We start from the raw sequence: 27,041 nt of genomic DNA on the forward strand, positions 1-27,041 counted from the left end.
AAAGACAGCTGAGATGATTATAGGAAGCTCACTTCCTGTCATTCAGGATAGTGTTTATAAGTGCTATGTGCTTAGAGCTCAAAGCATTGTTAAGAGACCCCCACACACCCACTTTACAATCTGTTTCTGTTGCTCCCCTCTGGTAGGAGGTTTCGAAGTATTTCTAGCAAGACTACCAGATTCTGTAACAGCTTTGTCCCCTATGCCATCCGTCTGGTAAACTTGCAAGATTCGTTTCTCTCGCCATGTACACGTATACATCTGAACTAGACCCTGTTGTTTCTCCATGTCATATAATATACATGGATATGTGCATAATTTTGTATGTATGTATGTATGTATTTTGTTGTGTTTAGGTAGTGTATATTAGAGGTGGAGACCCTTTGAGAGCTGCATGCAATGAAATTTCATTTTAATGTATGCCGATTCGTGTCCATTCAAAGTGACAATGAAATTATTCTAAGTCTTCTAAGTCTAAGTCATTTGAAGGATCAGGTGAGGGACAGATTGTGTGATCCACATTGAATTGACAGCATCGATCAATCTTTCAACACTGAACCTCCCTCCCTCATGCCACCTCAGAAGCCCAGCAGTTTGATTCCCAGCATGTGTGTGTAGGTATGCATGTGTGATGTGTATAACTCTCCCTTTATGAACTTTCTGCTGACACTAGGACTGAAATGTTAATGATGGATGGATTTGTATATAGATAAGAGATAGGTTATGGGAAGAAATAGATTCCTTTTCGGAAGCCAATTCTTTTGAAAGCAAAAGGGTTGCCAGTCAAAGGGAGGGAGATTCCTCTGGCAGGCTGTAGAAAGAGGTCAAATTCTGAAAACCGGAGTTCTATTCCTGCAGCCTAGCAGAAGAATTCTCCCTCTATGCACAGAGGGGAGGGGAATTCCTCCAGCAGGCTGCAGAAATGGAGGTCAGATCCTGAAGGTTCCTTCTTCACATAGAGTGGAGCTGAACTTGGCAGGCAGCTCTTTCGCTCAGTCCGGTTATTGACCTGGGAGACTGCTTAACAACGAGCTTAGCAACCGGGCATGAGGAATGCAATAGTTGAGCGAAGCAGTCATGTTCCTATTCTGGTCGCAGTTGTAGTCATTAAGTCAAGGACTATCTGTAGTTTGTATTTTCTTTTACTACTGTTATGAAAACTGTCGATAAAGATTATTTTAAAACAATAGAAGAGGGCTTTGATAAAAATGATTGTTTGAATTAATTAATTAATTAATTGGGCCTGGCCTCTTTTTTTCACTACAACAGTTTATCCCTAAAGATGTGAATGGTCCTCAAGACGCTAGGATTTCAGAAAAACGTTAAGAATGGTCTATTCCTGGCCTTTGAGGGAATGATATAAGTTCTCCTACGAAAGAGTGACTACATCAATTTCTGCTGTTTGCTGAATGCTCTGTGTGTGTGTGTGAGTGAGAGAGAGAGAGAGAATCTTCATCCTTTTTATCCTTTTATTATTTTTTATAAATAATTCAAGGGGGTGAACATATCTAATCCTCCCTTACTCCTTCTATTTTCCTCACTGTAAGTTAAGTTGGGCTAAAGAGAGAGACTAGCTCAAGGTCACCTATGCTAAGGCTGGACTAAAACTCAAGAGTTTCCTGGTTTCTAGCCTTAACCACTAGACCTAACTAGTCTACCTTTTAAAAAAAAAATATTTTCTACTTTAAAAATTGAATAGCATATATAGAATTTTAAGTTGCTCATGGTCTTTTTAACCAAAGTGGCATATTAGAATAGAATAGAATAGAATAGAATAGAATAGAATAGAATAGAATAGAATAGAATAGAATAGAATAGAATAGGAATATCAGAGTTGGGAGGGACCTTGGAGGTCTCCTAGTCCAACCAACCTCCTTAGGCAGGAAACCCTACACCACTTTAGGCAAATAGTTATCCAATCTCTTCTTAAAAACTTCCAGTGTTGGGGCATTCCCAACATCTGGAGGCAAGCTGTTCCACTGGTTAATTGTTCTGTCAGGAAATTTCTCCTTAGTTCTAAGTTGCTTCTCTCCTTGACTAGTTTCCACCCATTGCTTCTTGTTTTACAGGGGCTTTGGAGAATAGTTTGACTCCCTCTTCTTTGTGGCAGCCCGAGATATTGGAACACTGTTATCATGTCTCCCCTAGTCCTTCCTTTCATTAAAATAGACATACCCAGTTCCTGCAACTGTTTGTCGTATGTTTTAGCCTCCGGTTCCCAAATCATCCTGGTTGCTCTTCTCTGCACTCTTTCTAGAGTCTTAACATCTTTTCTACATCGTGGCGACCAAAACTGAATGCAGTATTCCAAGTGTGGCCTCACCAAGGCTTTATAAGGTGGTATTAACACTTCACATATTCATCGGCAAACAAGGATTAATTTGTTCAGGGACAGGAAACCAGACTGGACTATGCTTTGTAACCCTCCCTGCCTTTAAACATTTTATAGATTTGTGATGAAACGTTGCCCCCCCCCCCGCATCAATAAAAATTATTTTCTATTATCAAAACGCTACTGGAGGAAAAAATGTCAAGTTGTCAATATTTCTCAACATTGGGGTGGGGAACTATGGCTCAGGAATTCTGGGAATTGAAGTTCACATATCATAAAAGAGCCATAATTCCACACACCCTGCTCTACATGAAGGGGGTGTTTAATCCCTACATCCAGTAAAATCTCTGTCCTGGAAACATAGGGATGAAACATAGGATTCCAAGTATGGGTAATGAAAGGAGCTAGAGGAACCTCAATGGCATCTGCTGAGCATATTGAAGTAGGAAAAATGATGAGGGATTTATAATTGACCTAGTGATCCATTTCTAGGCATAATTCTAAAAGCATGATGTAATATTAATTTGAAAGATATCCTCATCCATATTTGAGAGATGTGGAAGGAAATGAAATATGGGTTGAAGTCTACGTCTTTGCACTGAGAATATTTCAAAACAAGCCAGTTGTATCCCCCCTCCCTTTTCCAGAGGCAGAACAGGCCAAGAAAACACATGCACATAAAGGCCTCCTGATTGCACAACACACAGAAGAAAATTAGCAATTAAAAGCAATTACATTATAGTGTGAAGCTAGAGGAGGTTTCAGTAAGAGCAATTTGGCAATTTCCATATCAGTTCATGGCATTCATTAAGACTGTAAAAATGCCTTTTCAAAAAAGCTCAAGAGACCCTAATGATTCAGTCTCATTCTAACAATCACCATCAAGAAGGTGTGACTGTACCATTATTAGCAAACTAAAATTAACACAGAGGTCCCGAGGTCTACCGTGGCATTAGAAAGATGGCTCATTATCATAATCCAGTAACTCATGAAATGATACAGGGGAAGGTTCTAGATCTGCTGGTTGCAAAGACGTTTTGATTTTGGACTTCCATGCATATAGCAATAGCACTTAGACTTATACAGTGCTTTTACAGCCCTCTCTAAGCGGTTTACAGAGTCAGCACATTGCCCCCAACAATTTGGGTCCTCATTTTACCCACCTCAGACGGATGGAAGGCTGAGTCAACCTTGAGCCGGTGGGATTTGAACTGCCGAACTGCAGCTAGTAGTCAACTGAAGTAGCCTGCAGTATTGCACTCTAACCACTGCGCCACCTCGGCTCTATACTTAATGGTGGCTACCAACAACAAAGTTAGGCGCTGAGGAGTGGTATTTACAAGTACTGAACCACACATCAGTTGTTCATCATCTACTTTTTATCATACTATGAAATGGTGACTTGAATGTGGGAGTGACCTGGCATAGGTTTAACATCATGGAAAGAATCCATGGGTTGGGTTCCTATCGTCCAACTTCATGTCAATTGCAATATTGATCAAGGCACTCAAGATGTAACTCGCCAATAATGAGGACTCCAACAGTGTAAATACAATTTGGCTGGCAAGTAAAAAAAAAGTTCAACTTGCCAGTCAAATTCAGCTTCCTTTGGTGAATTACTGCATGGTATGTCTGTGGTTCGTATAACATGCCATTTATGTCGTATATATTGCCATTATGTACCATTATAATCACCGTAATGGCAGTCTGGAGAAGAAATTGTGAAACGGCAGAAGCAGAAAGCGAGATTTTGAAAGCTGCCTACAGGGAAATGTAGCACAGAGAAAAGAGACAGCGGAGTTTGGAATCTCTGGTAGGCAGGAAGACAGCCAAGATGGACGCCCTCTTTACAATTCAGATTATGTGTGTCACCTAGTTCTCCAGATAGCTGCTGTAATCTGGCAAGTTTATATCTATAAAGTACTGCTCAGAAGTAACTTCACATGATCTTGGTTCTGTGGGCCCCATACTACTAGATATGTTCTGGAAATTTTTCCTGAGGTAAATGAAACATTGCAGAAGTGAAACTGGCTGCTCCAGAACCGCTTAAGATGTGTATTTATTTCACACATTTTCATGCACGTATATACCGGTACACATCGAACATACTCTTTGGATTATTTCTTTATTGTATTGAAATAAAGAGCAAAATATAAATCTAATCAATAATAAACAATAAGCCTTCTTTAATGTACAGGATTTTTTTTTCTTTCAGCCTAGCTTACGTGAAAGAAAAGGTTAGCAAAAGAAAACCTCAAACTTTTTTTTAAACCCTACCGTTGTTTCTTGATGTTAGAATGTATAGCTAATTGAAAGTAGACTTAAATGATTTTTTTACACAGTACATAATAAATTGGTGGAATTTAAAGCTATCACTTGATGGGTGACAGGCATTACGAGAGAAGTAACAGGCAATCACCAGAGATGCCACTGGGGATAGGAGAGGAGAGAAATATAAATAAGGCACTCCCAATTAACTGAATTTATATTGATACAATATACAGATTGTATACAGACAAAATGCTGCACAAATATGCAAATGCTAATTATAATTTGGCACGGTATTAGAAATGCCAAGCATTCAATCCAATATGTGTATCAACTTACATAAAGTAAGCCCATCGGTATGGAGATGTGTCAATGGTTGAAAGAGATCCTAATGTCCACCAATTAGTATCAGGTAATACTGACTCACAAAACAGCAGAGGAAAATAAACATAGATAGTTCTTGCCTTACAACAATTTCATTAGTGACTGGAGTTACAAAAAATTAAGTCTGAAAAATGGTCATGAGTCGCCTTTTTCAGCACTGAGAAAAAGTGACTTATGACCGTTTTTCAGACTTACGACTCTTGCAGCATCCCCATGGTCATGTGATCCAAATTCAGACACTTGGCATCTGCCACATATTTATGACAGTTGCAATTTCCCTGGGGTCATGTTATCTCCTTTTGCGACCTCCTGACAAGCAAAGTCAATTGGAAAGCCAGATTTACTTAACAACCAGGTTACTAACTTAACAATTGCAGCAATTCACTGAGGCAAGAAAGATCATAAAATGGGACAAAGCTCACCAACTGTCTTGCTTAGTAATTGAAATGTTGGGCTCAATTGTGATCATAAATTGAGAATTACCGTACCTGTATTCCCCATAACAGATCAAGAAGTAATGAATGCTACAAAGCTTCAGAATTCTGTTGGTTGTGACACTAGTCTAAGCCTCTAAGATTATAAAGAATTGACCCAACAAAAACCAGTGGCCAACCTGATTCTCTATTGAGAAATAGGCATTTGCACAAGATTTAATTTTGAAGAGGGAAAATGTAATTGTCAGGTTGCATGGATAATCTCGATGCACAAGTATAGGAATACTATATATATGCAACATTTATACATTAACTGTCTTTCTAAACCTGAGGTAGAGTGAGTGAAGTCATCCATGACATAACTTTAAAATTAATGACACATTCTGCTCACAACTGTTTTTTGTATGAATATGAGTAATCCACAGCACATTAGTGCTCCAGGATTTTAACATGATTTACTCAGTATGCCATCTGCGCTGTTGTTATTGAGCAACAGTATATTCACACTGAGCTTGGCTTAGTTTTTACTAATCTTGTGCATGTAATGCCATATTTGGGCATCTGTGTTCACATTTTTAAATTCAGTCTTCTGTAACTGTTCATCACCTGTTTTTTTCAAATAATTTCTATCCCCCTTTTTTTAATAGTCTAACAGAATTTCTACTCCCTGCTTTATATTGTAGGATGGATTTCATGAGTATCACTTAGATCTACAGATGAAGGGCCAAATAAGGTTCTTCCACATCCCATCAACTGCCTTTCTTCTTTACTTAAATCCTCCACTCCATTTATTCCATGAATTCTCTTCTGTTTCATTAAATCTGGGCTATGACTGCTGAATTTGTTGGCGTACATTTCATTGGCTGCCTCCTTCATTGTGAATGGTCTCCAGCTCTTGAGATCTCACTTCAGTCCTTTCATGAGATAAACCAGCATTGGGGGGGGGGGAACGACTTCTATTTTGGTCTTTGTTAGTCTAAACAGGTAACAGCACCTGGCCAACCATTTCTGGCTTTCAGAAACTAAACAGAGTCAGAGCTGATAAATATTTACGGGGAAGGCTCCAAGAAATAACAGGATGGTGGACTACATTTAGAAGCTGACAAAACATCCTGGAAGGAGGCAAGGCAAACCATGTCTGTACTGTTGCCAAGGAAAACATTTGGTTACCTTCTTTGAGATCCAAGGAACTGAGCATGATCAAAAAGAGGTGCTTTTTTTTTATCTTTTAGACGCTGGAATAATGAGACACCACCCACATTGTCTGTGACTTAAAAGCAAGATATATTTTTGTGAAATGAAAGGTGACAAACATCCACGTTCATTAGTAAGAAACTTTATTTAAAAAGAACAAATTTATCAAAGAAACCATAAAACTGCCCAGCGAAAGAAAATATGAATTAGAGAGAACTAAGTTGGGGAAAACTTTGTAGCAGTCCCCTTCCTTCTAACTTCCAAGATGGAAGATAAAGTTCTACGGAAAGTTCACAGTGAAGAGAGCATAGACATCCATAACCCCAATCCAGTGGTAAAATTCACATTTTTTTACTACCGGTTCTGCGGGCGAGCTTGGTGGGCGTGGCAGGGGAAGGATACTGCAAAACCTCCATTCCCACACCACTCTAGGGCCAGCCACAGATGGTACTTGCTGGTTCTGCGAACTACTCAAAATTTTCGCTACTGGTTCTCCAGAACTGGTCAGAACCTGCTGAATTTCAACCGTATCCCAATCACAACTGAAGACAGGCAAGAGAAAGGGAAGGTTCACACAATTTATTTTCTCCAATCCTGTCATGTTGACAGCAGCAAGCCAGAGGCCCAGAAGCATCTCACCCAAAATATTTCTTCTGCTCTCCTATTTGACTTTAAACTTAAGCGGACAGAGTTCTCTTCTCCCCTTTCTTTTCAGAAGATACCCCGCCTTGCAAATCATAACTTTAAAGTCTTTCTCTGGCACGCCAGTTGCAGACTACAAATATCCTGAAGACCACAGCGTTCAGCTGTTCACGTGACAAGCTGACTTGGGAAGGGAGGTGCAGCAATGCCGGTGGCTCCATTATGACTCAGCTGGGAAAGGTTCAGGCAAAGAAAGCTTGCAGAATTTGAATGGTTTAATTAAAAAAAACGTATGCAGACTTTATTACTGCTTGGGTTTCTTAGTTATGGCTCAGTTATATCAAAATCTCTTACTGGTTAAAAACTTACTGCAAAACAAAATATGAAACCATGGATTGATGTGAGTTTGCACACGGTGTTTAAAATAATGCATCTACACTAGGGTCCCCAACCTCCGGGCTGTGGCCCATTTGGAACCAGGCCGCACAAGTAGTGGGCGAGCATGTAAGCAGGTGCAGCTCTACTTGTGTAAGCAACGGGCACACCCGCTCGTGTACAAAGCTGCATTTGTGCAAGTGGCGGGCACCTGCTGCTTGTGTGGAACCATTTCCTCCCCCCCTCCCGCCATTGCCACCGCCAGGCCACAAAGCCAGAAAGGTTGAGGACCACTGATCTACACTATGCAGATTGTGTGATAAAGCAGGTTTGTCTGATTTTCCAACTTTCATACCAGGTAACAGAACAAACCATAATTTCATTTTAGGTCACATTGGGATGTTTAACAGAATCAAGACAAACATCCCAAATCCCCCCCAACCCGCATATTTAGTAAGGGAGATAATTGTCCGTTGCTGAATTTAAAAAAAGAGAAAAAATCTAAAATGAATAGCAGCTTTCATTGACAGTTATGATTATTACAGTACTTAACATTTGTCTTCTAGAGGAAAAAAATATTCTCCTGACCAAAGAGAAATCCAGTTAGGGTTACCTTTAATATAACTGAAATAAATACAAAGCTTTTATCTACCCAGACAAAACTGTACACGTGTGTTTATTTCCCAGGAAATATAAAAATTGCTCATTCCAGCCATATTTGTGTGTGTGTGTGTGTAAAGGGCATTGATTACTACAAACTCAAATGCAGAGAATTATTGTTAATATTCAAAACAAGTAGCTGGGAGCTTCCCTTCATTCAAATTACCTGCAACGAATGCCGCAAGGAGTGGCAAATATCTCAAAGTGTTAAGTTTCCAGATCCAACTGGAAACTCTTCCAACTATTGCCTCTTGGGTAAAATTATGTTGACAAGTTAAGAGTTGCTTAGCCGGAATGTGACCTCCTAAATTTTCTGACTTAGTATTACTTTGGCCTTGGATAATTTTTTTGCATTTCTGCACCACTGTATTTCGACTCTTCTGTCATTCTTAAAAGCAGAATTTCACATCTTCAGAGGCTCATTGTAACCCTGCGAGAGTCAGCGTTCTCTGCTTACCTCCCTCCCACCTGAATAAAAAAATCTTTTGGAGAGACAAAGTTTCTTCTGGAAAAAAATAATGTCCTTGAAATATAATGGGGGAAATAGCATGACTGTAATTGCCAGAGACACATTATTTGTTTGTCACCGCTTACCGTTCCAACCATTTTCAATAACACGTAAACAATCAAATGCTTTCGGAGCAGTTTTAAACAATGAAACATACAGCTGCAAATGCACAGATGCTTCGGAAATCATTGTTAGCCCTTTCTGTAGAGCTTTTAATTCTATCTTTGGAGAAAGGCATAAAAAGATCCTGTAAATCACAACCACTTTGAGCATTTACTTTCCAAAGCATATCCCAAGCATTAAAGTCTTATACACTTCACTTGAACATAAGAGTCCCAATTCAACAGTGGGTTCATTTGAACATGATTTGAGAGTGCAATCAGTATGCTATTTAGTCTTTCCTCTCTCACATGCACATAAAATCAAGCATGACCCAGGCTGATTTTAACTATAAGTGCGGGATGGATATCCCTGTGATGTCTCCCTTCACTCCCCGCAACCTGGATCACAATATTGGTACTGAGCAAACTATGCAGTTCAAATGTTATGTAGAAAATTCCAGACTAGCTTGAATCGGCTTGTACGTTGGCTGGCGTAGCTGAAGAAATTAGCATTCAGAGAGGCTTAAAAGACATCCTTGAATCAAGTTTGACTCCTCTGATTATATCCATGAAGTTTTCTTGGCAAAATTGCAGAAGTGTTACTCCACTACCTTTATCCAGGATGTTTTGATTTAAACTTTCCACTGTTCCAACAGCCCTGGAATTCTCAAGTAGTTCTCCATCCAAAACCAACCAGGTTTCAGCCTGTTTACCTTCCCAAATATCAGCCATATTCATCCATGCATAAATTTGTAACCATGAAAAAAATACCAATATCAAGAATACTCTGGAGATATTACCATAGTAATATACGGTAACTCTGGAATTACCAAAAGCTGCATATAAATACAACTCTATTTTTTTTAAAAAAAAACACCTGGATATTATAATTCTCATTTTACACAAAGCATATTGTCAGCTGCAGGTCTACCCACATTCTTTGATAAGAAGGTAATAACATATAATAACACAGCATTTTCATTCCAAGTTTCAACTATAAAAATAATGAAATTTGGTGCATTTTGCTACAAAACTTTCTATTAATGCTCATAAGAAATTGCATACACAATTTTATATATGACAGCAGTCGTGCCTTGATAGACCTCTTTCAAATTCTTGGACTACTGTTTGAGGAAAAATATAATCAAAGCAAATGACAGGCAATTCTTTAAGCTACATTTACGCAAGTGCTATGGGTATATTACACATATACAATCAAGAGAGAAAGAGTCAGAGGGAGGGAGGGAGAGAGAAAAAGAATCATAAAGGTTTGAAAGACTGTTTCAGCAGAAATAACAGCAATACAAAGAACAGATAACAAGAGAGAACTTCTGAGACATTCTTGTTCTAACATTCAAAGATATGTTGATCTGGATGAACTAGGACAGGTGTATCAAACTCAATTTCATTGAGGGCCGCATCAGGGTTGTGTTTCACCTTGGAGGGTCCGGGGGGGGGGCATGGCCAGGGTAGGCGTGGCCATCTCAATGTCACTGATGTCAGGGGCGCCTGTTGGCCCGAGCGCTCTGCCAGAGAAAATGGGCTTCTGAGCTCTGTTTTCAGCTGCGACAGCCTCCTGTAATCCTCTGCCAGTGAAAACGGAGCTTGGGAGAACCCGCGTGCAGCCCTCCCGAGCTCCATTTTCTCTGGCAGAGGTACCGCGGGCCAGTCTTTTGCTTTGTCTTGGGTTTGACACCCCTGCATAAGGGCTATCTCCACTCCAATTAAGAGTGGGCTGTGATCTTGTCCCATTCTACTATTTGATTTAACCATGCTGAACTAAGCGTCAACATGGTACAATACAGGTAGTCCTCAACCTACGACCACAATTGAGTCCAAAATTTATGTTGCTAAGTGAGACATTGGTTAAGTGAGTTTTGCTCCATTTTATGACCTTTCTTGCCATAGTTGTTAAGTGAATCATAGTAGTTGTTAAGTTAGTAACAAGGTTGTTAAGTGAAATCTGGTTTACCCACTGACTTTGCTCGTCAGAAGGCCGCAAAAGCTGATCGTATGATCTCAGGACACTGGAACTGTCATAAATACGAGTCAGTTGCCGGTTCACTGTTGTCAGTTCACTGTCTGAATTTTGATCATGTGACCATGAGGATGCTGCAATGGTCGAAAAATGGTCATAAGTCACTTCTTTCAGTGATGTAGCTTTCAACGGTCGCTAAATGAACTGTTGTAAATCAAGTTACTACTTGTAGTTAAGTGCTGCACTCGGAGCAGAAAGACCCAGGTTTAATCCTTCCTTAGACATGGAAGTTTGCAGGTTGATTTTGAATCTAATCCTAACCTTCCAGCGTCAGTCTCTGTGACAAGTGAGGAACAAAATCTCTTGTTGCATTGAGAGCTTCACTGGAACTAGGCAAAGCACAATGCAAAAAACAAGCGAACCCTGCAATTGTGTAGGATTAACACTAAGAACCACAACACTTTTATTCGTATGGAAGTGGTCAGCATGGGTTTTTAATTGTAGTTTAAACCTAGTTACATTCCAGCATACTCCAAAATTCAACCTGCTTCAAATCCCAGCATACGGATTCCAAATTTTGAAAGGCACTGTATCTGACACTGGAAAGGGAAGCAGGTACAACATTCATACAACAAAGCTAATCCGGACATTTCACTTTCCCAGCCATCTACGTTCAGCCTGGATTTGTCACGCCCACAGCCAAGACATGAAATGAGTTTGCCAAGAAAAACAGGAGAGAAAAAAATGTGAAGACTAATTTCTAGAGTTCATTGGGAGCCTAGCAGCAAGGTGTTCTCATTTCGTTGTAAAACTTCAGTGCCTGGTTAGAAATTAAGTATGGTAAAATTCTGCCTGGCCAAGGATTTCAGTCTTTGCGCCGCTGGTGATCCACCACTGTAAAGAAAGTACACACAGCCGCTGTGAGTAAAGTGTGGACTCCCTCATAGAGGAGTTTTGGTGAAAAGACGCTCCAGATAAAGAGGTGGTATCGCAGTCCTGTGATCAGAATAATATATACCGTAACTGGGATGGAGCGCAAGAGTGCATAACAGAAACAGCCATGGCTGATCGCTGCAGGATTCCTGTGGTATTTAAAAAACAAAAAGAGCACAAAACATACTGTCAGCGTTCCAAATATCATCCAAAATTAAATCAGGCAGAGCTTTCCTCAAACTTCCAATTTATTAAGAGAGACATGTTGGCACATCCGTGGAAAACCCGAATCTGAAAGCTTCCTGGGTTTTCCACCCAGTTGAAAGTTCATGATTTTGCCCCAACACCCACAAGTCCATCACATAGTCCAATCTTCCATTGCCATGCTGGCATCTCCACCCATCCACTTCCGGTCAGGTGCAGAGACAAAGAATGACCTTGGGCTTCTAGAAAGGAATATTTTATTTTGACAACACCACATTCTGCTCCTTACTATTCCCCCTCCCAATTACCCCACTAATGAAACTGCATAGTAAAATAATAGTGTGTGTGGCAGGCAAAAGATTCTAAAAGGAATATGACTGCAGGCCTGACACATATGTTTGAGTCCTCATTTAAAAATTAGGGGTTGAAAAGAAAACAAAAGATGAAACCGCATTTTCGATTACTGCAATGCGCTCTACAGAGGGCTGCCCTTGAAGAGTATTCGGAAAGGAAGGAAGGCAAATATGCATGATAATGTTGCAGGATCCGATCTGGGTCACCGGGATCAGAGGTTCACTCGTCCAAGTTTTCAGATTCGTGTTGGAGCCCATCCTCAGGGAACTTCTCTCTCACCAGAATGTGTGAGAGAGAAAAGTTCATTGAGGACGGGCTCCAGGACGTGTCCAAAAGCCCGGAAGACTAAACCTGTTGTCTCAGTGACCGACCCAGGTCAGATCCTGTAGAATTCGGAAACTTCAATTGGTGAAGAATGCAACTGTGCCGGTAGTAAATGATATCAGATACACAGTGTATGTAACACTACTACTACATGAGCTGTATTGGTTACTGGTATATTTCTGGGTGCAGGTCAAAGTGCTGGCCAACAGTTTTAAAGTCCTAGATAGGACTGGGTTATGGGAGAAACCATCTTTTTCCAAGAGTCTCTTGTCAGTCCATTCATTTCAAAAGATTGGGGATGCTGAAGATCCCATCAGCTAAAGAGTGTCAGCTGGAGGAAACTAGAAGACAAGCCTTTTCTGCTACAGCATGTGACATATTCTCCCCTCTGAGATTAGAATAGCCCCAGTCCTGTAAGGCTTTAAAAATTTGGCCATGTATCTGGGCCTGGGGGCTCAAAATGTGTTAAGAGGATCCATTTACTTTCTTTATTGTTAGTCGGTTAACTATCTTGGCTGCTGTATTGTATTTATTCTTTGGATGTTTTTATTATTTTATTGTTTTTAATGTTTTCGTTTTGTAAGCTGCCCAGAAATTGAATAAAGGCAAGAGGAATTGAATGAATAAATAAAAATAAAAACTACCTATTCTCCTGTATTCTTGCAAAGCCAAGATACAGCAATAGATAGCAAGACATTGTGTGTGTGTGTTTAATTTTTTCACTGTCTCAGGCAGAAGTTTGCAAAGTACCCAGATCTGACATCTCCGCATAGGGACAGAACTCTACCCTAGCTGATTTTCTTTTCTTCAAGAGCTGGGTGTCAAATAAAGATGGACCTGCAATGAATTTTATCTCTCCATAAAACTATGCTGCATGCACCTCAAGATATCCTAGATGGCACAGATAATCCCCATTTAGTGGACACAATTGGGACCAGAGACACAGTCATTAAGTGGTTGCTAAGTGAAAGCACAACTCTGCTTCTGATGTGACTTCAGCTTTCCTTCGCTTTATAGAGACCTGCAAAAGTCACAGATGTGAGTAGTGATCATGAAGCTATTTTTTCATCATTGTCGTAACTACCAGCGCTCGCTAAGAGAAGCAGTCACTAACAAGGGCTACCTGTAGTGTGTGCCTTACAGAGCTCAAGGAGATTTTTCTAGGAAAACCAAAAGCATGGGATGACAACAGCAACAGCAAATTTGAAGGCACTATATACTGTCTAACCATTGACAGCCTTAATGTCCATCAGTATGACTTCTCACGCCTAACTACTTACATACTTGTGGTCCATCAATACTATCGGTATCATGTGTATTCACCAATAAAAGATAAAGATATGTTACATTGACCTTGATTCCCAATGACTATGTTCACAAAGAATTCCTGGCAGTATTACAAAGGCAGGTTGCCACAACCTTCTTCCAAAATGTTTTCCAGCCCCTCAACTTCTCAATTTTGCAACAATTTTTGAATTGCAAGCCCTAGCTGAATAGTAACTTGGGCCAACCATGCTTAGTCATTATGACAGCTAAAGTCAGCTACATGCTACTACCAGTACTAGTATTTTAATATTAGATTGGGGGGGGAGGGGGGATTTGAGATCAATGTTTTTCTGACCACAGGAAAGTCATACATTGCATTACACTGCTTCTGAAAACAATTGGTAACATTGAAGAGGCATAGTCAATACCCGAGGTCATTAAAATGAGATATGCTGACTCTGTGAACCACTTAGAGAGGGCTGTAAAGCACTGTGAAGCAGTATATAAATCTAAGTACTATTGCTATATAAAGAACTCCTGCAATGTTTGGTTTATTGCTTTTTTAAAAAATGCATTGTATCTTGTACAGCGCTCACACCATTTTAGAGGACGGTGGCAGAGAAATCCTAGGAATAAATAATGTTTGGTCGATCTTCCAGCTATCCTTACGGGCAAGACTAGATAAGGATTTATTTCTTAATGGTTTGACACCTAGATACGACAGATAGCCATTCCTATGTGACAAATGACCCTCCGCACAGCAGAGTGAAGCAAACTCTTTCCAATGCTTTTCACACAACCAGACTTTCCTGGTCAAATTAATGACGCAAAAGCATTGCCATCAACCTCTTGAGAAGACCTGCTGCTGGTGATCTCTGTCTTAGGATAATCTGGGGGAAGTAATTATATCAAAAAGCAATCATGTAGACCAGCAGTCTCCAACTTTTCTGTCTTGGCCGGCTGGTGGGGGGGGGGAAGGTTCCGTGTGAGGGGGCAGATATGCACGCGTTCATAGCTCCGTTTGCGCAAGTGGCGCTGCGAGCACATAAGGGCTGGCCCGCGGCTTCTGCAGCCCAGTTCCAATATCAGGGTTGAAGACCCCTGATATAGATTTTAGAACTATCCCAAATTGATTTTGAAAACTGTAAATAAAGAACATGTTAATATTTGGAATGTGACACTTTAAGATAATGGATTCTTTGATTCACCCCATCCTTTTTTAAAAAAAGTCTATCTACAGCAAGGCTTCCCAACTCTAGGGTGGTGGCCCATTACAGGGCCATGAGCCATTCAGAACCGAGCTGTGAAGCGGCAGGCGAGCACGTACGTGCACACCAGGGGTGGGTTCCTAGCAGTTCCAACCTCTTCTATAGAAGAGGTTCCACAAATCTACCGTGCCGTTTAGAACCGGTTCCAGCTCCTTCCCCCCGCCCGTCCGCCCATCATCAAGATGAAGAGCGAGAGGAGGAATTCTGAGAATTGAAGTCCACAAGTCTTAAAGCTGTCAAGTTTGAATACCCCTGTGGTTTTTTTTCTAAAGGGTTAGGGGTTCAAGGGTCTTGTAACTTGACAGCTTTAAGACCTCCATGCTTCAAATGCCAGAGTTCCTGAGCCAACATGACTGGAGGAGGAATTCTGGGAGCTGAAGTCCATAAGCCTTAAAGCTGTCAAGTTTGAACACCCCTGGGAGTTTGTTTTCGAAAGGGTGAGGGGTGCAAGGGTCTTGTAACTTGACAGCTTTAAGACTTGTGTGCTTCAAATGCATGAGTTTCTGAGCCAACATTTTGGTTGCTAAGCAAGAGCATTGTTAAGTGAGTTTTACCACATTTTACAAGTTGGCCACTCCCACCCAGTCACATGACTGCCAAGCCACTCCCACCCAGTCTCATGGCCAGCAAGCCACTCCCACAAAGCAGGCCACACCTACAGAAGAGGTTCTAAAAAATTTTGAAACCCACCACTGGTGCACACACATCGCCACTTGTGTGTGTGCTCTATTTGCACAAGGGTATGTGTGCTTGCCCGCCATTTGCACAAATGGAGCTGCTCGCGTGCTTGCCTGCCATTCATGTGGAACCATCCCCTTTACTCCCCCGCTGGTCTGCAAAGGCGGAAATGTTGGAGAGTTCTGATCTACAGAACCAACAGTGATGCACACCTCCAGGTTTTTGTCTTAGCCTTTTCTCTCTTCAGGTTATCTTGGTCTGGCACTTCTTCCGATATATTTTGCTATACAAAACAAACCCATGTTTTAGGGTTGGTGCAAGGCAAGTTAACATTTATGAAGCCATTTTGATTATTTGCATAAAAAGCCAGGTGCACATTTCCCTATTCACCTAAGTCCTTTAGATAAAGCAGCACTGGAATTTAAACTTAAAACAAGGCTATGGTGAATCGCGTTATTCTGCACATACCACCAGGGAGATTTTGTGCAAGGCTACCGGATAAGATTTTTAATTAATACTCAAGGCCAATCTGGGAAAGTCGAAAAAGACCATAAGAACTTCAAGAAGGTCGTGAGAGCAAAAACCCTCAGTAGACTTGGTAGATACATCCATCCTATTTTCTTAGTGGAGGCTAACGCATCAAGAACTTGACCACCTAAGCTGGCACAAAGCTTTCCCTATTCAACTTCCACTGTTTGGTTCTTCGCTGGGCTCTGGCCTGCTGCCAATTGGCTCATCAGGAATTGAGAACATATAAGCTGTTCATACTCTCCCCTCATGGTGATCCTGCTCTGCCATCAATATACTCAGAATGAACAGTACATAAAAACAATGATTTGAGCTCTTCAATTCCCACCTACATTTGTAGAGCTCATCAGCATTTACCAGCTGCAAAACACACTAGGACGTGTGTGTGTGTGTGTGTGTGTGTGTGTGTGTGTGTGTGTGCGCGCTTAGATCTAGCCCGCAGGGCTGACCTGGAAACAGCCCGTGGTGTCTCTGCAAGCAAAAACAGAGCTCCATTTTCACTGGCGGGAGGGTTGCAGGAGGCCATCACAGCCCAAAATGGAGCTCGGGAGCCCGTTTTCACTAGCAGAGCGCCCAGGCCACCAAAGGCGCCCCTGACACAGGGGGGGAGGGAGAGAGAGGGGGGAGGGGGAAGAGAGAGGGAGGGAGAGAGAGTGGGAGAGAGAGAGATGTATGCTGTAATTTGATACAAAGCTTTTTCAATATTGTATTCCTCTCCTGGCCATTTTAGCCTAGTGCTGAACCTAAGTGAGCTAATGAGATCCTGCACATGCTCATCTATATGAGAAGCACTGACACCATCATGAATAAATATTTCATGATTCCATGGTGGTGACTGCTGTGGGACTGTGACACCACAGCTTTTGCATTCTGGCAGGACATTCATATGCAGGCTTTGCAGCTAAAGCTGGAATTGCACACTGCCCAGAAAACAGCTTATTAAATTTAACAAAAGACTGGAGGAGGGGGGAAGAGAATGCTGCAGGTTTTGTAATGCAAAACAGTATTACAGGCACATAGGCAATCTTTCTGATGCACAGTAGGCATCCAATACATATGCAAAGATGAAATACCAAAGGGTTTCGGTAAACCCTTTGTGTCGCTAGATGTACAAACCATGAGATTTAATGGAAAGCATATGAACAGGAAAAAGTTGCTGCAAGCCTAAAATAAAAATTATTTCCTATCAGCCATAAAGTGAAAATTCTAGGGGTTGTGGTTTTTTTTTCTTTTTTGGTCAGGTATTATAAGAAAAAAGGGAACCATTTTGATCTGCAGTAATTCAAGTGAAATCTTATACTCTTGTTGTCAACCTTCAAACGAACCTGGCTAGGGCCATCTTTGAGGCTTCAGGGTTGCCACGAGATGGGAGGGGGAGGGAATAGTTAACGGAGGTTTTGCAGTCAAAACAAAATGTTTTCTTGTGGGAACCAAGGTCATTCCAAGAGGTGGCTGGGAGAGGAGGAGCAGAGTAACCAAGCAACTGGCCAGCACCTCTATTGGATAATGTGACTGATGACTTGAAGAAAGGAGAAAAACTTTCTCTTTTAATTAGGTGAAAATTGTGGGAACTTTAAGAGTCGGTTTTCACCAGTTGTGCCAATATGATGTATCCAATAAATTTGTTCTTTGAAGAATCTACCTGCCTCGGAGTTCTGCTTTCTATGGGTACATTACTTGAACTGTTGACACTTGTTTTTGAAAAGTAGAAAATAAAACCAGTAGATATAGCTAGTATATGACTAACACAAGGGGTTGTTTACAAGGTTATCCAAGGCCTTTTTCATTCATAAAAATTGCACCAGTTCTGGATTCCCAAGATACCACTGGTCTTGGGGAAGTCTGTGTGTGAACTTCGAGTTCAGGTACTACTCCGGGGGCAACCATTTAAAATTATATTCCAGTGTTTTGTCCAGAGCTATGGAACGGTGGATAGTTTCCCATGAATGGAATTCACCCTGATTTGCTTCACCTACCCGACATTCTTATAGGCAAGGCTCTGTTCTCCTACCTTCTTTGCTGGTGGGTGTGAGGAGTTTTGCCCTTTCGTCTCCTCGTAGTAAGACAACAACAAAAGAGGGAGGCTCCTTTGCAGGCTCCTTTAGCCAGCTAGAGAAAACGGAAGGGCATGTCGGCTAAACTCTTGACATCAACAGTGAGGACATGAGTACAACTCCAAGGATCTGGAGATTTAAAATGCTGTTGGTGTGGAAGTGTCCTACACATTTCAGTCTGGATTGTAGCCTGGATCTGAAAACAAGTTGCCCTTGGTTGCCATGAGGGATGCCCCCTTCCACGGGAAAAAACATTCTATAGGATTTTTCAATGGCGTTCAACATGATGCAACTATTGTACAGGGAACTTATTATTTATGTTTCAGGGGGATTCTGACTTCGCAACCAGTTTGGAGAGTTTACAATTAAGAGAATTTAGAACAGCACATAGCAAAAAAAGGAATACAACCACTAGAAGACCACCTCCATAATATGTAAAGACCAAAATAAAATTCTGAATCACCCTCCTAACCCAAAGCCTGGGAGAACAATCAGGACTTCTTTTGCAAATATCTGTTCATCTAATCGAATTGAATCAAATCAAATCTAATCATCTATTGAATGGGAGTAAAATAGATTGGGGAGAGGCTATATTTCCTCAGCTAGGGGCTAGTAAAGAGAAACCACATTTCCTGTCATTGCTCAATTTGACCTCTAGAAAGTAGCAATAGCAATAACACTTAGACTTATATACTGCTTTACAGTGCTTTTCAGCCCTCTCTAAGAGGTTTACAGAGTCAGCATATTTTCCCCAACCATCTGGGTCCTCATTTTACCGACTTTGGAAGGATGGAAGACTGAGTCAACCTTGAGCCAGTCGGGCTTGAACTCTTGGCAGTGGGCAGAGTCGGCCTGCAATACTACATTCCAACCATTGCACCACCACAACTCTAATTGTAGAGAACAATCAGCTGCTTCTCCCTGTGCAATTTTTAACAGTTTAATAGTACCTTCAGTCAGGAAATGTGGTTCTACAGAACCATGCCATAAAGAATTTTATAGGTGAACACCAGCACTTTAACCTTCACCCAAAAGCTTCTGGCAACCAATGTAGAGCTTACATTACCCTTTAGAGATATCATATGTTCCTAGCAATAACTGCTGGTGAGCACCTCGTTTGCTGTATTCTGTACCCCTTGAAGCCTCTGATGGCTTTTAAAAAGGCAGCCCCATGTGAAGAGTACTACAGTAATCAAGATATATAGCAATGAAAGCATGAGTCATTATTATCTCGAGGTCTTCTCATTCAAGAAAAAGCATAGGTAACACACCAAGTGAAGCTGGGCGAAGTACTACTACTTCAGTAGTACACTTTGCAGAATATCTTCCCAGAAAGACTTGCCTGATAGTGTGATTACCAAAATTTAGGCATCAAGCATAACACCTCTACGGTGGCTCAGATTTTTCAGATCTGCAAGTTTTTTGAAAAATATTATATAATGAAATAAGAACTGCTTTCTTTGTTACTTATTAGGATTTGGGGTTTTTTTTTAATGTTCTTTTAGAACCTTTCTTGCTTTTGACTAGTTGGATAGCTTCACTGGAAATTTAAATTTATGCTGAAAGTGCATATATAAATTATGTAAATAACTTCACTTTCTACTCAAATGGAAATCTCAAGAAATACAGTACATTCTGCTGAATACAGCAAGTCAGAAAAGTAGGTGTAAGATTGCACCGCAGTCGTGCCACATGCTGTGCAGAAGAACCTTGTTATCTTCAAATAAATAGGGCTGGTACTGTACCACTTCAAAAGCAAAGATTAAAAAAATATTAAAAATTGCATATGTACACGCCCCTTTCGTTCATCATAGTAAAGATATCCCTCATCGCAGGCTGAAATAAAATCAATATCTTTCTTTCTCTTACAGTAGCCAATTTTTATTTGGTTTATATGCACACCTTTTCCCTTCCCCGAAAAAAAAGAACTTAAAAGCAAAAGATTTTTGATGAGAAAGCTTGACATCAGCAATCAATATTATCAAACTTAGATTCAGCTGTAAATCCTTTTTATCTGTATCTATCTGAAGTGGATGTTAAAAATTATAGCTGATGCCACTGCAGTATCTCCATTCCCCACTGTTTTTCCAGAGGAAAACAGCCAAGGGAATAGAATAGCTAACTGGGCCCCATTGCTTGAAAAACTCTGGCAAATTGATATAGAGTTTTCAATATCCCCAGATTCCTTCGATTGAGTCCCCCTCCTTTGCCATCAGCAAGTTACTTGGAATGCTAAGGTAGAACATTTCAAAGAAGAGAATCAGTAAGCAGGAATATTCCCCTGCCAACCGATTTTCTTCTACATGAATTCCCATTTCCTCAAATCATTTGTCCTGGACAGATTCTTTTTTTAAAAAAAAGAAGAAATCAATAGGCAGATTTTTCCTGTTTACTGCCAATTCTTCTCCCCAAGCCACTGGTTTATTTATTTTTGTTCAATAAGATTGTATAGCCGCCCAACTCACTCCGTGACTCTTGTGACATATTATCTCATCAAAACATGTTTGAGATCAGGCATGTAACAACCTATCTGTTAAGGCACCTCTTACCTGGCTGGCTCACAGCAACACAGACCTGTTAACTCTCAGCATTCAGAAGTGGTAGGATTTAATATATGGCTCTATGTACTGTACAAGCCATCTTTATAAGCTCTTGACCTGTTAGTCTTTTGGAAGGTGGTGAAACCTGGCTCCTTCATACAGATTTCACAGGAGCAGAAGTGAGCCCAGCAAATGTAAGAGCATGGGGAGTGTATGCGGTGTTGCAGTACTGTACTTAGGGTACGCGATATTGTCAAGGGGTTGGGTAGGTTTTATTAATTCTGCTTTTATTTAATATCGAGGATTATCTTGGCTAAGACAGGCGACCGTATGAATAAAAATAAATAAATAAAAGGATGGCATAAAAGGTTTACCTGTCCACTTCAGAACTCAAATAACACAGCAAATGGATGGCCCACAGCAGAGGCCCTGAGTATGTTGCAAGCGCAGTAAGAAAAATGGCAGGAATTTCTACGTAGTCAGTTAGTCCAACAAAGCCAGCTGAAACATCCACAGAAGCAATGCCGTTTGAATTACCCTGGAAAAGAAAAGAGGGACAGTGAACAAAAAATTAATCAATCAATATACTGTAGAGTTCAAGAGCCCAGTAAGATAAAAACATCGACAATCATTTATGAGAAGGGAAAAGGAGAGGAGGAAAAAGGAAGTGTGGAAACGCAATCAGGCCCTAATGCCAATAAAACCTTCAACCACTGGGACTCTATTTTTAAAATTTCTATACAGAGGTGGTATTCAGCCAGTTCGGACTGGTTCACCTGAACCGGTAGTGGAAATCGCGGTGGTTTCACCCACCTGCCCCAGCTTTATGCCGTCCTATTTAGGCACGTTTTCAAGCCATAGCGCATGCGCGAATGGCTTGAAAACGTTTGCAAACCAGTAGGGAAAGAAAGTGAATACCACCCATATATATAGTTACTTTCCTTAATCCTCTGACCTCCAGTGACAAAGATTGCTTGGGGGGGGGGGACGTAGGAATTACAATCACCAGGTTTCGGTGCTTTTGGCAGGTGGCAAGTGCTCCAAAATCTCCTGGTAGACGGCTGCATTGACCCTGGACTTAATGAAGCACAGCGGACTAACACCAGCAGATGACATGACTCCCCAAATCAACAGAGACTGTGGAAACTTCACACTGGACTTCAAGCATCTTGCAGTGTGTGCCTCTCCATTCTTCCTCCATATTCTGGGTCCTTGGTTTTCAAATGAGATGCAAAAGTTGCTCTCATCAGAAAAGAGGACTTTGGACCACTGAGCAACAGGACTTTGGACCACTGTGCTTCATTAAGACCAGGGTCAATGCAGCTGTCTACCAGGAGATTTTGGAGCACTTCATGCTTCCTTCCACAGACGAGCTTTATGGGGATGATGACTTCATTTTTCAGCAGGACTTGGCACCTGCCCACACTGCCTAAAGCACCAAAACCTGGTTCAATGACTGTGGGCTTACTGTGCTTGATTGGCCAGCAAACTCGCCTGATCTGAACCCCATAGAGAATCTATGGGGCATTGCCAAGAGAAAGATGAGAGACATGAGACCTAACAATGCAGAAGAGCTGAAGGCCGCTGTTGAAGCATCCTGGTCTTCCATAACACCTCAGCAGTGCCACAGGCTGATAGCTTCCATGCCATGCTGCACTGAGGCAGTAATTTCTGCAAAAGGGGCCCAAACCAAGTACAGAGTACATATGCATGCTTATACTTTTCAGAGGTCCGATATTGTTCTATGTAGAATCCTTTTTTATTGATTGCATGTAATATTCTACTTTTCTGAGATTGTGGATTTGTGGTTTTCATGAGCTGTACGCCATAATCATCACAATTATGACAAATCAGGGCTTGAACTATCTTGCTTTGCATGTGATGTGTCTTATCTCATATAATAGTTTCACCTTTTAAGTTGCATTACTGAAATAAATGAACTTTTGCACGATATTCTAATTTTTCGAGTTTCACCTGTATATACAATGAAAGGCAAAATCCAATAGAACTGTTAAAAAAGCAAATGAAGAATACAAGAATCAGACAATTAATACAATGAATAATAAAGGAGGATTAAACAGGAAAAAGTCAACAAATAAACAAAATGGGGAAACATTTTATGTATGTATGTACAGTATGTATGTATGTATGTAGGTAGGTAGGTAGGTAGGTAGGTAGGTATGTAGATCAATCCATAGCAAAAAGAAAGCATTCAACTCTTTTGGATGAGCTAAAAAAGGACCCAGCAAGAGACTTAGTAATTCAAATTCAATGCAGATGGTAGCACAGCAACATATACAATATACAGCACTTGTCTTAACTGCTTCATTGGGGGGTGCTGGGAACCTTCAGACTGAATATTATTAAATATTCTCTCTAGAATCAAGGATGGCAGACAATTTCCTTACGGTAAGGAAGTTATTTTATACGAGACAAAGAGGAAGTCATTAAGTAGCTAGATGTTAAAACTGAACCACAGAAGCCATCATAATAATAATAAACAGCTTACTTTTATTCCTCTGGTCAAAGATTCAACCTTTTATCTCTAAGGTGGGTCTCAAATCCCAGGATCACCAAGAACTGGGATTAGACATCACAACAATATAAGGCCACGATTATGCCTTTCTTTTGATGAAACAATTTTATCATCTAGGATTACGCGGGCCAACGTTCCTTCTCAAAAATTAATTTCAGTCAGTACTTTCATTTGCAAGACCTCATATGATCCCCTAAGAGGAAAATAAATGTAGGTTCCAAAAGTGGAAGTGAATTTGATGCATTCTGGGGAATGCAAAGCATAATTGTTAAGATTTGGATTCAATTAGCTAAAGAGTCTTTGTATTACTGTTGATGTAAGTACCGGACTGTAATCCACGGGGTAAAAGACTCACCCCTGCATAATTTTACTGCAGCCAGAACAAAATTGTTGCCATCAAGATATGCATTAGAGCAGGGGTGTCAAAACTCAAGGCCCTCAGGCCGGATTCCATGCGGGACTGCCCTGGAAACAGCAAAGGAGCGGCCCACGGTGTCTCTGCCACCGAAAACAGGCTCCCAATCTCTGTTTTCAGCTGGGACAGCCTCCTGCAGCCCTCTGCCAGTGAAAATGGTGCTGGGGAGGGCCACAGCTACCAGCCATTTTTTCTGGTAGAGGGTTGCAGGGGCAACACTTCAAACTGTTACCCCTAGTCTCAAAAAAGTTGTCTACCCCAGAGTTATGGATTCAATAAACAACCGTTTGGGAGGGTATTAGGAGAAAATTTGGTTCCAAACTATCTTGATGTCATATCTATCTCAACCTTCAACAATTATTTTTTTCATTTCTATTTGCCATGTAACTGGTTCACACATGGAAGTTTATAGGTAAAGACACAAAGGAGAATCTTAGGGATGATTGTGGAGCTGTTCGTGTTTAGAACTACAGGATGGCAAAGGAAATTATGAAAATAGCTCTTCAATCGTTAGCTCACTCTCTATGGAAAACAAGCCATCAACAAACACAGAGAACAATATTAGATATCAATGTTTTTTTTTAATTATTTTAAGGGAAGCAATTCTGTTTAGTATTAAATAAAAGCCAATATATATTTTATACATTTCATTTCATTTAAAGACTGGAAATGTTTAAATTGGAAGAAGGAAGTTTTAGTTCTCCATTTGATTTCACAGAAAGGCTTGAGGGCGAATTATATATTGTTCAGATATTACATTTTAAATATTAAAGCTACACCATGTCAATTCCATTTCCAGGAACGTATCAGCCTTCAACCCTATAAACTGAGGAACACAAACAAATCTTGTCTTCAGAAAAGATAAACTATCAGGAGGACAGGAGTAACTGCACAGAACCAGCTATCACAGAAAATCGATCTCCTATACCACCACTTATATCTTCTATCAGAGTGGGCCTAAATGGATGTGTGCTTTCTTTAATGCATTATATATTTTTGAACATGCAGTGGGGGGAGGGGGGAGGCCGAACATTAATTTTTAATGAAAAAAACAGTTCTGTATCAGTAGAAACAGAAAAATACAGTACATGACATTTTAGTAAAACAGCATTCTATTTTTCTTCCTGTTACTTTGAGAACTATATTCACAAATCACCCCCGAGGGTCCAGCCTCTATGCTACCTGAATTGTATACACACATAGAGAAACACACATAGAGAGACTCACAGCTTGACAGTAAGATAGTACAAAACCTCCTTGAGGCTTTAAGAGTTATGCACCCCCTTCTTTGCAAGATACCAGCTTAAGATAACAGTCTGTGTCACATTTTTGTCTTCGTGGAGAAATAAAGTACAAGCCACAACACCTACAGTACAAACAGGGCAGCTGTGTGTGTTCAGAAAAGCCTTGAGAGCAAATGCTTTTCACACATCAGTTTCTAGCTACAACTTAGGAAGGACTTGATAATATACATACAGTACATATCCGTACACATATTCTCCCTTCATGGTGAAAATGTTACGCAAAGCATAAAAAGAAACTAAGAAATAGCAAGGCAAAGATACAAGATAAGAAAAAATATCTAGCCCAAGGGTGCTTTTCCAAAAGGCAACTGGACTTTTTTTTCCCCCTTTGAAAATGTTTTGCTTCTCATCCAAAAAAACTTCTTCAGTCACTGAAGAAGCTTCTTGGATGACAAGGGAAATATTTTCAAAGGAAAAAAAACAACCAAGCACATCCAATTGCCTTTTGGAAAAACACCTTTGGGACAAACATGACCTGGATGATTGAGAATCTCCACAGGCACATCTACAGCTACTTCACACCAAGACCATTTATTTTTATTTATTTATTTAGAAAATTTACATTGCCGCCTATTTGCACCTGGTGACTCATTTGCATATTGTTCCACAGCTTTTTTTCTTCTTCCACCATATTCAAACTCCATTTCCGCATCACCCTGTGTTAAGCTTACATCTCTTTTTCTCAGGAAATTATCACCTCGGTGCTATCACAGCTTTCCAGCCTTTCTCTTATTTTTGATTCTTGTGTTTCTTTTACATATTTATTTTGAAATTCAACCCTCATATGACCAACCCACAGGAATTTATTTCATGTTGGTTGCTTTCCTTGTTATTCAGCTCGCATTCTTTGAACACTCATTCATCCTTAATCCTACCCATCCTTTTTTTTCCCATTTGGAGCAAGCATTCTGCTAATAAACACAAATATGACTGACTATCCTAGGGTTTTTTGCTGTTTTTGTATATTATTTAAAATCCTTCACTCCACTTCGGTGTAAAGCATAACTATGTTCATAGCTGAAACATTAAATTTCAAATCCTTTTCCTTGCATTATACTGTGGTGGTGATAATAATAATAATAATAATAATAATAATAATAATAATAATAATAACAACAACAACAACAACAACAACTCCGCCATTGCCGGTCCCAAGCCCGGATGAGAAAGGAGGAGGGTTGGGGTCAGGTTGGCAACCTGGCCCCATAAAAAAACTTGCCAACCCATACAACATGGTGAAAGAAACAAATTAAAATTCTATACCGCATCGGTCGTCGCGCGGGTTAACAAGGGCCGCGGCGGATGTTGAGGTCCCTGGGCATCCGTCGACAAGTGGGCTACAAGTGGACCAGCCAACAAAACGACAGAAATATAGTGCAGATGAAAATCGTGCCATAATGGCCTGTTATTACAACTCAGAGCCAAAAAAAAGAGGCTATTTAAAGCGAATGTATGATTTATGGAAACAACAATATCCAGATTCAAATGTTAGTGGACAACGACTAGCAGATCAAAGGCGATTTATTATACGAAATAAAGTGTTTAGCGAAGTTGAACTTGAGGAAATTCAGGCAAATTGCAAAAAAACAACAACAACATCACAAGAGGAAATAAGTGATACTCATGACACAACTAAAGAAATCATAGGAGAACTCTCAGAGGAAGCTGCCGGAGAGGAAATAAAAACACTACCACCAGAACTACTTACCATTGAACCAACTGATGAACCAACTCAAAAACAAAATGAACTGAAGGACAAGA

At 40.5% G+C, this 27,041-nt stretch overlaps 1 protein-coding gene across 3 annotated transcripts in view; it reads right to left on the minus strand.

The window, feature by feature from the left end:
• Positions 1-11,337: 11,337 nt before the first annotated feature.
• PIGG (phosphatidylinositol glycan anchor biosynthesis class G (EMM blood group)) overlaps positions 11,338-27,041 on the minus strand; it is an 82,478-nt gene continuing 66,774 nt past the window's right edge. For all 3 annotated transcript variants that reach the window (XM_081940212.1, XM_081940211.1, XM_081940210.1), the window contains exons 12-13: positions 21,400-21,563; positions 11,338-11,958 (exon numbers count right to left, since the gene is read on the minus strand). In XM_081940212.1, the coding sequence (XP_081796338.1) occupies positions 11,742-11,958; positions 21,400-21,563 (381 nt within the window). In that variant the 3' untranslated portion in view covers positions 11,338-11,741. The remainder of the gene's footprint in view (positions 11,959-21,399; positions 21,564-27,041) is intronic.

The sequence above is a fragment of the Natrix helvetica genome, assembly GCF_964273705.1.
Source record: "Natrix helvetica genome assembly, chromosome: 2".
Taxonomy (NCBI): domain Eukaryota; kingdom Metazoa; phylum Chordata; class Lepidosauria; order Squamata; family Natricidae; genus Natrix; species Natrix helvetica.